The 14,827-nt window shown below is 30.9% G+C and overlaps 1 protein-coding gene across 1 annotated transcript; it reads right to left on the reverse strand.

Moving 5' to 3' along the window:
• Positions 1–1,889: 1,889 nt before the first annotated feature.
• LOC110635197 (tubby-like F-box protein 7) lies at positions 1,890–7,458 on the reverse strand. Its single transcript, XM_021784442.2, has 4 exons — positions 6,851–7,458; positions 6,056–6,143; positions 5,220–5,349; positions 1,890–2,631 (listed from the first exon to the last, which is right to left on the reverse strand). Exons 1-4 carry the CDS (start codon positions 7,196–7,198, stop codon positions 2,055–2,057), a joined length of 1,143 nt encoding a protein of 380 aa, XP_021640134.2. The 5' UTR covers positions 7,199–7,458; the 3' UTR covers positions 1,890–2,054.
• Between the last annotated feature and the right edge of the window lie 7,369 nt (positions 7,459–14,827).

The raw sequence follows: 14,827 nt of genomic DNA on the forward strand, positions 1-14,827 counted from the left end.
CTTTCTCAATTTGTTTCTTTATTTCCAACACAATGATACCTATAAGAAAATTAAAGCAAAAGCCTAAGAAAATCTAAGCAAATAAGAGCCAAATCAATATAAATAACAAAATTCAAGCTAAATCTGGAAATGATATAAATTTTGATAACTGCGCCTGAATTTATTTAGTTGTAACACTATAGTCCCTTAGGGACTAAAAATGTAATATAAAATCTCATTAATTTTTAAATTTTGCATAGTAAAATTTCTCTAATATCTAATTACCAATTTTTCAGTTAGACGTTGACCTAAACATTTTCAACATGGATCTTAGTCAATATTTCTCTTTTTTCTCTTAAGTCATGTGTAAATTGAATCCTTCTTCTCTTTTTTCTTTATAGACAGAATAATTTTATACTTTACATAAAAGAAAAGAAAGAAATATTGATTAAGTGCAATGTGAAAGCTATTCATATCAGTTTTTAATTAAAAAATCAGTAATTGAAAGTCAGAGGAATTTTACTGTGTAAAATTTAAAAGTTTAAAGGGTTTTATGTTATATTTTAAAGTTAAAAGACTAGTGTTACAACTATATAAGTTTAGGGACTGTTGTTGAAATTTATCCTCTGGAAATGCATATATACAATTAATATAACGCCTTGAAACATATCTGCAACTTAAAACATGCAAAAATCCACAAGAGCTGAACTTATTACCTGTGAGTTATACTTTCTCTTTAGCAACCCTTAAACACAAAGCTTGGTTGAAGAATCTAGAGTGGTGCAGATAGGTTTCGAGTCTATGGTGAAGCATCTGGCTTGTTCATAGATGGAAAATTAGAGTACTTTTCCTTTAAAAAAAAAATTAAATAATTTGAAAAGTAGAGTTTTATGTTATATGCGTATCTAAATAGAGAACTGAAAATTTAATTAAAAAAATGAAAAAATTTAAAATTTTTTTCACTATTTTTTTAAATAAAGTCTTGTTTTTTAACTATAATATAAATAAAAAATGACTTTTATAAACTTTTTACGATTAAAATAAGAAATTATTTTAGAAAAAAATCACTTCTATTTTAAATGATTATACGAACAACTACAATTAATATTTAATAACAACTAGAGTAATTAATATTATGGAATAGGCTTAAAACTGTTAAAGCCTTCCAGAAATAGTGTTTTCTTCACTTCACTTGGAAATGAACATCTGAAAAAAAAAAAAAAAACCTAATAGCCATAGGATCTTCTTCTTCATAATTGTTCAGTTACTTTTTGGACTAATTAACAGAAACAACTTCAAAATTCTTGCAATTTGCAATATACGCTTAAATCATTATAATTTTCAGAAATTAATAGTTTTAATATTTTGCAATTGACTTAACACGTTAGTTCTTAATTGTAAAAATTTTATTAAACTTTGGCCCTGAGTTTAAATTAAATATATTACATTTTTAAAAAAATTTAATAATACTTTAATTCCTAATTTGTTATATTACATTAATTTTTCTCTTAAAGATTTACCTTTTTCTCAAATGATAAATTTTAAAACACTAAAAACCAAAATATACTTTGAACAAACAATATCAGTAATTGGTAATTAACTCTTCTTTTATGTTCTAATCATTGAAAAAATTACCTCATGTCTATGGCACTGATACACATGCCAATTGGTATTTTTATTTCCAGAGACTAATAATAAGCTAATACAGAATAACCAATGGAGTAGTCAACTCAAGAAGGATGTTTCAAAAAAAAAAAAAAACACTCAGCAAGGGTGCTGTTTCCACAGAATCCAATTTGCATCTAAGACCCAAATCCTGTATCCAATGATATGAAGAATTTACAAAGTTTTTTTTTTTTTTTTTCCTCTCCAAGATGGACTTGAAAGTAGACATCAAAAACTATCCTTGGTAAACAAAAATTGTTGGGAACCAATAATTTCAAAAGTTCTGTTATTAATACAATACACAACATTTACATCGTTGGTTTCATCAACCAAGCCAACACTATAAATCGAACTACCGATATTAAAACATCCAACAGAACTCAACTTCAATATTTATAACAGCATATAAGTTACTCACATGCCAGTTTTGTGCCAAAGCTTGTAAGGCAAATTGCAAATGCCTGCAAAGCCGACAAGGGCTGCCTATAATCCATGGTGAAAGTATCATCTCCTACCTTCCCAAACTGCAGGAGTACGGTATCCTCATCTCCTTTTGCTCCTGGCTGACTTTGATCCACAGTTGCAACCAATTGGAAGTTCTTCACTGATGCTACAGTTACCCGACCATGGAAATTCAAGCACCAGCATTGCAGATGTTCATGCCACCTTGGGGCCTTGTTACGCAAAATTGTATAGCCAGAAACTGAAGACTCTGGTCCCTTCATCACAGACCCTTCGAGATGTTTTTCATTAACAGTTTCTTGTGATAGTGGACACTTCAGAGAGCACACCATCCTTCTTGGACCTCTTGACTTTAAGAGGTTAAATTTGTACGAGACCTGTCCAACCTCAAAATTGCCCGCTGGAACTTGGGGGCTTATTTGCTTCCTTGTAAATCGGCGGCTAGCTCTGCTACTTGCAGGCTTTGCGCCGCTGTGCGGTGGCTGGCTGTCATATATTGCAAAGTTGGTGCCAAGAAAGTCCGAACTGTAAAATTTGGTGAAACATTAGAATTTATTGGTTGCAACAAAAACAGTTCCACAATCCTCCCCCACCTCATTCTCACCCAAAAGGATAGAAGAAGAGAACAGAAACAGAATAATTGCAATTTTGCTGTCAACTAAATGTTAATTAGTACAGCTAGAATTTGTTAAATCCAAGCACCATGGTGCTTTAGACCATGAGTTGGTAATAGCATTAGCTCTAGGGCACATAACCAGACATTGCCACCAAAACTGAACTAAAATGCTACATATGATGAGTGTGAAGAGTAAATTTAACAACAATAAAAACTAGCTCGTTTCTAGAGAATGTCTAGCACTACCCTCCAAAGAGAGAAAATCCAGCAAGAACCTAGTCCACTGTTGACTACAAAGGTCAAATGTGGGATCCACATGTAGGTTCCACAAGTGTGTTCATAACCATAGTTGCCTAATTTGCTCATCCCCCCTACAAATCATGATCTCGATTGAGCATCCCAGAACGCAGTTCTTCAACATTCTAAATTGCCTTGGAACGCGATTTGCATCGCTAAAACTTGCGTTCTAGTTCTTGCTCTACATTTGATTCTGCCCAAAAGAGGAAGAAGAAGAAGCAATGATACCCAAAATCAGAAAAGAATCCCAAAACTAGGAGCAGCAGCAGAAATCATGAGCAAAAACATTGAGTTGTTTTGATTGTGTAATTTTTTTTTTCTTTTTCTAACTAATAGAGAGATGTACACGTGTGGTGACTTTTCAATTTTTATGTGAGTGAGTTAGGGTAAGTAATCCTTGGGTTTGAGAGTATTTAATATATAATAAATATTTCTAATTAACATATCATTGGAAAGGTAAGAAATTTTAGAAAATATAAATGTTATTAATTTATATTTTAAATATTTAACATTATATTATTTTAATAATAATAATAATAGTGAAATTTTAATTTTGAATAATATATTTATTATGCTAAAAATTATCATATTAATTAATTATTATATTAAATTAATATTTTTAATTTTTTATAAATATATTATGCTAAGTAAAATTAAAAATAATTAAATATAAATATAATTTATCTATCACAAATTGTATTGGCGTATTGTGAATCGAATTAACGTACCACAAGCCAAATTGACATACCAATTAAGTCTATCCCTTGTGTATCTTATGTTTCATTATGTAAAGTATCACATATTACATACCCGTACCACGACTCAAAAGTACCGCGTTAATGAAATATAGGATACACAAATAGTAGACATAATTGGTACGTCAATTTGGTTTGTGATACGTTAATTAGATTCGCAATACGCTAATCCAATTCGTGATAGATAAATTATATTTATATCTAATTATTTTTAATTTTAATTAATATAATATAGTTATAAAAAATTAAAAATATTAATTTTCTATAATAATTAATTAATATGATAATTTTTAGCATAATAAATATATTATTCCAAATTAAAATTTCATTATTATTAAATATTAAAATAATATAATTTTAAATATTTAAAAATATAAATTAATAATATTTATATTTTCTAAAATTTCTTACCTTTTCAATAATATATTAATTAGAAATATTTATTATAAATTAAATAATCTCAACCCCAATTAATACTTACCCTAATCCACTCACATAGAAAAGGAAAAGTCACTGCACGTGTGCATCTCTCTATAGTATAGAAAAAGAAAAAAAAATGCACAATCAAAACAACTCAATATTTTTGCCTCCTGCTCCTGATTTTGGGATTCTTTTCTGGTTTTGGACATCGTTGCTTCTTCCTCTTCTAAGCAAAATCAAATGGAAAGCAAGAACTGGAATGCTAATTTTAGCGATCCAGATCGCATTCCACGGTGATTTAGAACGCCAAAAATTGCGTTCCGCGCGATCCAGATCGTGATTCGTGGGGGGATGAGCGAATTAGGCAACTATGTTCATAACTATAGTCCATGGTGAACTAAGTCCATACAAAAAAATCTTCTCAAGAGGGCCAATTTTAGTTTCCTGAGATAGACACAGTATCATGGTAATTGGCATATAAAACTAACAAATTTGCCATCATCTTCCAGTTAATGATGACAAATTTTAACCCTACATCCTAAAGCCAATTTACTTCCATTATTGTCCCCATACTAAACTGAATAGAAACAAATCCATATAGCCAACTCCAACCAGCTAGAGATTAAGGTTTAGTTGAGTTCAGTTGTATTTGCCCCATAGTGATATCATAGAAAATATAATGACCCAACAGGCCATCAGCAAGTCCAGTACAGAATACGGAGAGCTGTCATCATACCATGCAAATTGCATATCAGCAATCACCATATTTGAAACAATCCACAACAGAGTTGATGTCACACAAGGCACAGCAAAAATTACCAATTAAATATAAACATTGTAAGTTTGATTGATGATATGTAGGGATGTAATAAAGAATCATAAAATCCAAAGTTTCCCAAAAAAAGAAAAGGGAAGAAGAAGAATAAGAAGCTAATCTAGATTCTTATTATCTGAAATAAGTCCACAAATCAGGGTAGCATTTTCCAGAAGTCCCAAGTTAACCTGATTCAATATGTACGTCTTACCTTAACTTTCCAACATAAGCATTACTTCCTTGGGATATATCATCTGCATTAAGTGAGATAATGTACTCTGTGTGAGCACCATGTCTAAACCTCCGTGCCGCCAGAAGAAACTTTCCCTTGTCCATTAATGCTAGGAAGAAAAATAAAATACAATCTCCAATAAGCCAGATTTCAACAACATAACATACACTACACAAGTTACATAGGAAAAACAGAAAACAAATAGCATATATATATATATATAAGGCTAATATCAAACTTGATAATCAAGTGCTTGTAGCATAAATTTAACAATCTATATTAAACCTCTCACATTAACAAATTCACTGTTAACAGAAGATATATTACGCATTAGCTTTCCAGGTAAAACACCAGTCTTCTCAAACCATTAATCATTTTGTGTTTGGAGGTACTCTCATTAACAAAAAGTAATTGTTTTAATATACAAAATTCCTGTGACACATAACAGTTCTCAATCCCAAAGATTTTCTTTTCTTAGTAATTTGAGATTATCATGTTAGTCAACATTTAGGTGAGACTATTAAATGGAACCAGCTTTTTGGTTGTAAAGACTAAATATTGTCAATTTTAGAATGGGTCAAGTTGACTTGGATGAGCCTTGTATGATACACTATCGTATCACCATATAGATAGAAGTCAATCTAAAAGTTTGACAAAATGAGTCCTTTCCCTTTTAGTTTTAATATTAAAAATTTAAACATGAACCATTAAGTCAAACAAATGTAGCTGCAGAAGAAGCATACAGGGAAATCCTCTGAAGAAGCTTCTAAGTTCCTCTTTTGGTCGTAAAATCAGGTTCACCAATAACTACTTACATGGAGTAAGAGCAAGAGACAGGTAAAACGTTGAAGTCTTCTTATTCCGTTTTATAAGACATTGATGAGGTAAGTCATGTGGGCCCGGCTGCATTTGCAATAAAAACAAAAGGACCATTGCAAAATTTTACACATATTTGACCACCAATTGTTGAAGCCACAAAAAATAAATCAAGAAGCTAAATGAACAATCCAAAAACAATTTAACTGACAAGACTTTCATATTATCTGGAACAGTAAAGTTATTTGCTTTCAACATTCAAAATTTTCTGAACCTTCATTCCCACATTTTCAATCAATTTTCTGATTGTTGATATTTTTACACCAAAAAGTTATTGCAGAACCTATGAAAATTAGATTCACAGTATGTACAACACTGAAGCAATATACATAGAAATAACCAAGAAATGAGAACAAATGAAAACTCCAGGCACAGGAAACATCAAAGAAAAAAAACACATATAATTCAAAACTGAAAGTTCAACTAACCAGGAGCACTAACAAAAATTCTCAATTAACTAACCTATAAGAAGAATTCCTTGCAAAAAACATATCAATAACTATTCACATAAAATCTACATAATAGTTCAACTATCAAGGAAAATTTAAATTAGATAGATTTCGGTTTATATTTCATGCATTATTTATGGAAAAAAAATCAAAACTACTAACATCACAAAAAAAAAATCCCTACGAAATAATCAAAACACTGACATTCCACAATGCGCAGCCAACACTCTACCAAAAAAGAAGGGAAAAAAACCGAAGAAATTTTAACAAAATATGAAAATTGACCTGTTTAAGGCAAGAAGGGAAAGTGATTTTGCCGATATTGCCACGAGACCTAACGATCTCCTTAGTAACCTCTCTCCATTTCTTACAAACACAAGCACAAGCGACAACGTTTTGTCGCTGAGGCCACCGATCCTCGCTCTCTTCCACTCGTTTTATTATCTCTCCAAGCAATTCAGGCAACATGTTCGCCCAGCCATCCACAGGGTCTGACTCGGCCCACCACTCCCCGGAAACATCGCAGCCGAGACGGCCGGACACCACCGCTCCTCCGCCGTCGTGTTTATGATTGTTTACAGACCTGAACGACTTGGAACTCCTTCGAGAGAAAATCGATTTCCGCGAAGACATTAGAGTGGTAAATTTCCCCTTCTTTTTTCTTCTCCTCTGAAAGCAAGAGTTGGTTTTCGGTTCGTTTCTCGCCTTTGTTTCTAGAGAGAGAGAAAGCGAGAGAGAGGGGCGATCGCGTGAGACAGAGTGACACAGTTGTGAGATAAGCGTTTAGAAAAGCGAATGGGAGAGAATTGATAGGATAGGTGGCGTGAGGAGAGTGGGGGTTGATGGCGGAAAAGGATAATAGCATAGGAGGGGAGGTGAGTATTGATGTGAGATGGAAGTGGTTGGAGAGATTTGACCGAGTCTGAATAAATAATAAATAAAACCAAAAAAGCGCAAGGGTGGGACGAAGACTATTGGTAATTTCTTATGCGTGCAGTTTTGAATTTACTTTGAATGAAGAGCGTTTAATTTACTCGTTCACCTGATTTTTTACTGTGACCTCTTATTCATGAAGGGTTGACTTCTGCTGCATAATTTTTTATTATATCTAATAAGCAATACAAGGTCTAAAGCTAACCCAGCTAACGAGGCCCAAACTAAGGCTTAGTCCATAATCCATAGCATCAGAATCCTAAAGAAGGGCACTTGAAGAGAGAGTTTCTGCATAACATAGCTTACACTAAGCAACTCGCCACCATGTCCTCCGATTATCCAGCCCAACGGGACACTAGCAACCACAAAAGAGCAGAAAATGAGACACTCCTTCCACCGATAGCCATGCGTGGCTCAGATAGATTCAGAAAGAGATGAAGACGCCCTTTTGATCTCTAAGTGATTATTTTACCATTATGTCTTAAATGAATACATTCATTCTCTCCTTTTTAAGAATCTAATTTTTACGATGACCATTATATAAGAATCACAATATATAGACTCATAAGGTATTGGATTCATTTAAAAAAAAAAAATTGCCAAGAATTTTGTTAATCAATCAGTCTTATTACCAACCAATTCAATAACTTCAAAATGGTGGATTTAGAAATAATTTGTTTTGTTAATTTCCAACCTATTGTGTTGCCCATCAAAGATGAATGAATAATTACCATAAATATGAAAATTGCATTTCTGAACGTGCATAAATTGTAAGGAATTATAACTATTTATACACATTATCTACTTTAAGAAAAGAAAATACAATAAATATGTACATGATTGAATAATTCTAGGCTAAGATTAAGCACATTAATTCCATTAATTATACTAATCACATAAACTATAGCTAATTGATTATGCTAATCATAAACTCATAAAACATGGTTGACATCTCCTCGAACTTAAGCTTTCAACAATCACCGAACGTAGCAGTTCGATGATTAACTTGGTGAGATTGCTTTGTCTCACCCCAATTCGATTCCCTACATCAGCATGAAAATTAAATAATATCTACTTAAGAGTATAATAGGAGATGGCAGCAAGTTGTCCAATGATTTATTTCATTATGTGTCACCTCAAAGTTAGTAGGTCCCTTTTTATAGGATTGAGTTAAATTAAGGACGTCAATCAATAATTCTGGATCTCAAGTATAAGGGGTAATGACCATTGTACTCAAAAAATCTTATTTTTTAATTCTTAATTATTTTTTAATATTTTTTAATTAATATATTTAAAAATTAATTTTCTCAACAGCAGTTTTAACAACAATACTAAACAACCATATAATAAGTGGTATTCCAAGAGTATGCAATAATTTCCCTTAAAGTAGATGTAAATTTGAATTTGCAAATCAAGTCTCATAAATGTCCAAGAGAGTGAGCCCTAGAGAAAATATATGTCTTTTAATCTCTAACAAAAATGGAAAATTTATTATGTGCTCTCTACATTTAGATCGATACCATAATGTGGCTTTCATACTTAAAAAATTGAATGAATTGAATAATTTAATCACTTATTTATATTTTCGTTAAATTAAAAATTCTTTGGCCTAATATTATTATTAGCTTAAATGAAAAGATAAATATATTATTTATGTAATTAAATTAAATTTATTATTTAGCTCTTAAAATTTAATTGATATGGCAATTTATTTCATATATTTTAAAAATTAATGATTTAGTATTATTAAAATAAATTGAAAAATTTTATATTTATTTTAATAAATAAATTTATGTTATATTATGATAATTTGAAATAAATAATAATAATAATAATAATTACCGTGAAACCCACCTGCTACCTAACCTGGATATTTCCACTTAAATTATGATTTATTGTGAGATAGAGACTGGGAGAATGTGTAAAAAAAATTAATAAAGTACTCACAAAAATTATCTTATTTAAATTTAAATTTAATTAATATTTTTAAAATTTGAATTTTTTTTAAATTTGATTAAAATTTATTGTTAATTATTTAAATTTATCATAAATTTGATTATAATTATTTAAAAAATATTTAATTTTATTTAATTTTATATATTTTAATTAATAATTTATATAAAAATTTATTTTTTATTAATAGTTTATATTTTAAAATTTTAATAATTTTATAAAATATTTAAATTTTATTTTATTTAAAATAAAATAAACAACAATTTATAAATATTATTATAAAAAATATTTATATTTAATTAAATATATATAAACAAATTTAAATAACAAATACCAATATATAAAATTTAAATTTATTATAAATATTATATTTTAAATAAAATTTATTATAAATCTAATTATATATTATTTAAACTCATTTTGTTAGAATTCGATTAGATTTAATATCTAAAAAAACTTAACTCATTATCATTTCTTATGAGAGAGAAAGAAAATCCCCTAGACAATATTAGATTGAAGGCATTAATTATAATATATTGAAATTCAAGTAATTTAATAAATAATATAAATTAATTTACAATTTAAAATAATTAATTTATAAGGATCTGAAAGACTGCAACAATCTCACCTGTTTGCCGCCTTGTAAAAGAGCTGTAAAGCACAAACTGTGGTTGAAAATTATATTTTCTTGTAACACTTTTAATTTTTAAATTTATTATTTTTGGATAAATATTGATATTTTATTTTATTTGAATTTTAAGAAATTATTTGAATTCTTTTTTTCGAATTTTAGAAATCGGGTTAGATTTTTCGAAAATATAAACTTTGATGTTTTTTAAAATTAATTTAAAGACCACGTGGCAAAACTAAAAATATATTTGGAGCCTACGAATTTTTCTGAGTTTTCTGAAAATTTTTCAGAATTTTTGGACCTCATTTTCGGTCCCAAGGCAGAGTAAAATTTAAAATTTTGTATCATGAATCGAACCGGCCAAATCGAACTGGACCGGATCGGACCAGCCGAATCGAGCCGGCTCCTTTTCTTCCTCTTCTCCTCTTCCCGCGCGCGTTCTGCTTCCTCTCTCTCTCTTTCTCTCTCTCTCTCTCTCTCTCTCCCGTTTTCTCTCTCCTCCCACCTCCCATCACCGGCCAGCCATCACCCCAGCCCGCCGGCGCGCCTCCCCAGCCACCCCAGCTCGCCGGCCGCCTCCTAGAACGTTGGCAAACGTCGCGCGAGTGACGCTTCGTCTTCTCGGCTGAAATCCGGCAGATCCGGCCACCGATTGGGCCGGGTCTTGTGTCTAAACCCATCTAGTCGTCGAGAGCTTTCCATAGACACCAAGAACACCGAAATCCATTGAGCGGTTTGTCTAATTTTTGCTCGAGAAGTTTTAGCCCATTTTGACTTTTGGGCTAGATTTCTCACAAACCGTGAACCCCACAAGAAAACCGAGAGTACCAAAGCACTCCACTCGTCGAGAGCTTCGGGGTGATATAAATTTTAAATTTTTTCGACACCATTTTTCGGTGGGTCCCACGTAACTTCGTAGTATTTTTCCGAGCATTAAATGAGCTTAGAAAAATTTCGTAAAATTTATGTACTAACCCTCGTGTTGTGGGCTTCGTGTAGGTATCTTCAATTTGCGGAAATTCGTCAGTTGTCCGGGTCTGTGAATTTCCGGCCAGACAAACCGGCTACCGAAAAAGTCTCTGAATTGGATCGAGGTTTTGGCTACCCCACCATTGTCAGACGTCCCGAGAGCGTCCCCGAAGTCGGAATCGGCATAGGTAAACCCAAACTTTACTTTTTCGTAATTTTCTAGCACTTAAATGGGATTAAAAATCCATAAAATATTCGTGGTAGCTCAAAAAATTATGATTCTTTTTACAATAGCCTAGTAATATTGCTAAGAACCGCGAGGCAAAGATTTAGAATTTTTAAAGCTTATTTGGGCAATTTTTGCAAAAATGATCAATTATAAGGACTAAACTGTAAATTTACATATTGTAATTGATGACTGTTTGGATGGGCCCAGGAGGGGCTGTGTGATATGATTGAGTTGTGGGTGTATGGTTGGTGAATATAGAAGTGCGTTTTGAGCCCTTTTACAGGTTGGGTAGGTCCTAGGTATAGGGGAGACTCCGTCGGATTTTCGGCACGACTTATGACGTATTTGGTTTTTTCTTAGTTTATATTGAGTCAAATTTATTAAATGATTGTAATAAAATTATCAGGTGAGCCGGGACAGCCTTCTTCCTCTGCCCAGCCGCCACAGTGATTGCTATCAAGTCTGTGAGTAAAATATTAATTTTAATTGTAATTTCGATATTATTATATGTTTAAGCATGCCCATACATCACTTATATGTATGTATCTATGTAGTTAAAGTCTAGGCATGTTTTATGTTGCATTCATAACTATTAAAGTGCCATGAATGTTGTTGTGGTAATTTGGAGCAGTGTGCGTGCGTTGGTGTGCGTGTGATGTGGTGTTGACTATGGATAGGACGAGTAGACACGGCTTGAGATCTTCGCTGGGACCTGGTCTTTCGAGGTAGACATGGCTTGAGTTCTTCGCTGGGATCCCGATTTGGTTATTAAGTGGAAGTCCGAGCTGAGTTTTTCGTTGGCACAGGTTGGATTTAAGAGAGCTGTATAGGGGATCAGCTCCCATATATTATGATTAATATTACTGGGTGTATGAGTGCTCCAAATTACTTTTTTGCTGTTATGATGTGAAATTATTGCTGATGTTGCATTTCACTCTACAGGTGCATTAGCTTTAGATAGTTATAGAGATTATGGTTAAAATTGATATTTTACTCTCTGAGTCGAACGCTCACTCTTGTTCAATATTTTTTCCAGGCCACAGGAGGATATTTTTGAGGTTAACCTGCTTTTCTCCCTCGTAGGTCGTTTATTTATTTTTGTATAAACCTGTTAACTCTTAAATTTCCGCATGTGTTAGAAATATTTATTTGAATTGGGTCTGTAATATATATTGTTATTTTGGACCTGTAAACTTATTATTTTATGCATGTTGATGGACTGGATGAGGGAGCTGAGCTCCCATTTATTTTTATGTTGTGTGAGTATGTGGAGGGTGAGCTGAGCTCCTCAATTGATTATATAATGTGTTTACAGGTCCGGTGAGTCAAAAACTCCCCGTTGAAAGTTTCATTTTATGGCCGGACTCTGTCCGGTTGAATTTTTGAAATTGAGCCCAAATAGACCTTAGAGTTGGGTTAAGGAATAGTTAGACTTACTACGAGCCTTTGGGGCTTTAGGCTGGCCCAGGTCCTAGTGCCGGTCCGGCCCATAGTTTGGGTCATGACATTTCTGAACGTGTATAAATTGTAAGGAATTATAGCTATTTATACACATTATCTACTTTAAGAAAGGAAAATACAATAAATATGTACATTATTGAATAATTCTAGGCTAAGATTAAGCACATTAATTCCATTAATTATACTAATCACATAAACTATAGCTAATTGATTATGCTAATCATAAACTCATAAAATATGTTTGACATCTCCTCGAACTTAAGCTATCAACAATCACCAAATGTAGCAGTTCGATGATTAACTTGGTGAGATTGTTTTTTCTCACTCCAATTCGATTTCCCACATCGGCATGAAAATTAAATAGTATCTACTTAAGAATATAATAAGAGACGGCGACTAGTTATCTAATGATTTATTTCATTAGGTGTCACCTCAAAGTCAGTAGGTCCCTTTTTATAGGATTGAGTTAAATTAAGGACATTAATCAATAATTTTAAATCATTAATATAAGGGGCTATGACTATTATACTAAAAAAAAAAACCTTCATTTTTTTTTATTTACAAAAAAAAATACAGCCGGCAACAAGGTGTTATGGTAGATGGTATTCCAAGAGTGTGCAATAATTTCCCCTAAAGTAGATGCGAATTTGAGTTTGAAAATCAAGTCTCATAAATGTCCAAGAGAGTGAGCCCTTGAGAAAATATTTGTCTTTTAATCTCTAACAGAAATGGAAAATTTATTATTTATTCTCTAAATTTTTATCATATTATAATTTAATTTAATATTTTAAAAATTAAATGATTTAGTTACTTATTTATATTTTTATTAAAATTAAAGATTATTTTATTTAATAGTATTATTAATTTAAGTAAAAAAATAAATATATTATTTATTTAATTAAATAAAATTTATTATTTAGCTATAGATTTAATTGATATTATAATATAATTTATATATTTGAAAAATTAAATAATTTAGTATTATTAAAGTTTATATTATTAAAATTATATTTAAAATTTATATTTATTTTAATAAATAAATTTACGTTATACGATGATAATTTGACAGAGAAAATTACCGTGGAACCCACCTGCTCCCTAACCAGGATGTATCCACTCTGATATTTTGTGAGATAGAGATGGAGAAATGGAGATGGCAGAATATTTATGAAAATTATTTTATTTAAGTTTTAATTAAATTAATATTTTTAAAATTTTAATTTTAATTATTTAAAATTAATTATGATTATTTAAAAAATATTTAAATATGTTTAATTTTATATATTTTAATTAATAAATTATATAAAAATTTATTTTTTATTAATAATTTATATTTTAAAAATTTAATAATTTTATGAAATATTTAAATTTTATTTTATTTAAAATAAAATATGTAAAAAATTATAAATATCATTATAAAAATATATTTATATTTAATTAAATATATATATATATATATAAATAAATTTAAGAAAAGAATGCCACCATATAAAATTTAAGCTTATTATAAATATTATATTTTATTGAAATTTCGATAGGATTTAATTTTTCCAAATACTTAATCTATTATTATCTCTAGGAGAGAGAGAGGAAAAAAAAAAAACCCTTGTCTCGATTCACCCCTGGACAATATTAGATTCAAGGCATTAATTTATAATATATTGAAAGTCAAGTAATTTAATAAATAACATAAATTAATTTATAGCTTAAAATAATTAAATTTATAAGGATCTGACCGACGGCGACAATCTCACCCGTTTGTCACCTTGTAAAAGAGCTGTAAAGCACAAACTGTGGATGACGATACCTTTTTATCAAGCTAGCCGGAGGCGGTGGCGGTGGCGGTGGCCAAATATAGGTGTAGATGACGAATGATGTGAAAGAGTGAGATGACAGATGTCGCCATGCATGTTGCATGAAAGCTTAAGCATATAGCCACGTTCTTTCGTCTTCCTATACTGTGTCTCCCATGCAAGTTACCACCACCATCATAAAATAAAATAAAAAATAATAATGTAATAAATCATGAAAAATCTCAGCTCAACGAATAATCAAACGCAAAACAAAGCAAAAGTCCCCATTATAT

Source organism: Hevea brasiliensis, chromosome 4 (genome assembly GCF_030052815.1).
Source record: "Hevea brasiliensis isolate MT/VB/25A 57/8 chromosome 4, ASM3005281v1, whole genome shotgun sequence".
Taxonomy (NCBI): Eukaryota; Viridiplantae; Streptophyta; class Magnoliopsida; order Malpighiales; family Euphorbiaceae; genus Hevea; species Hevea brasiliensis.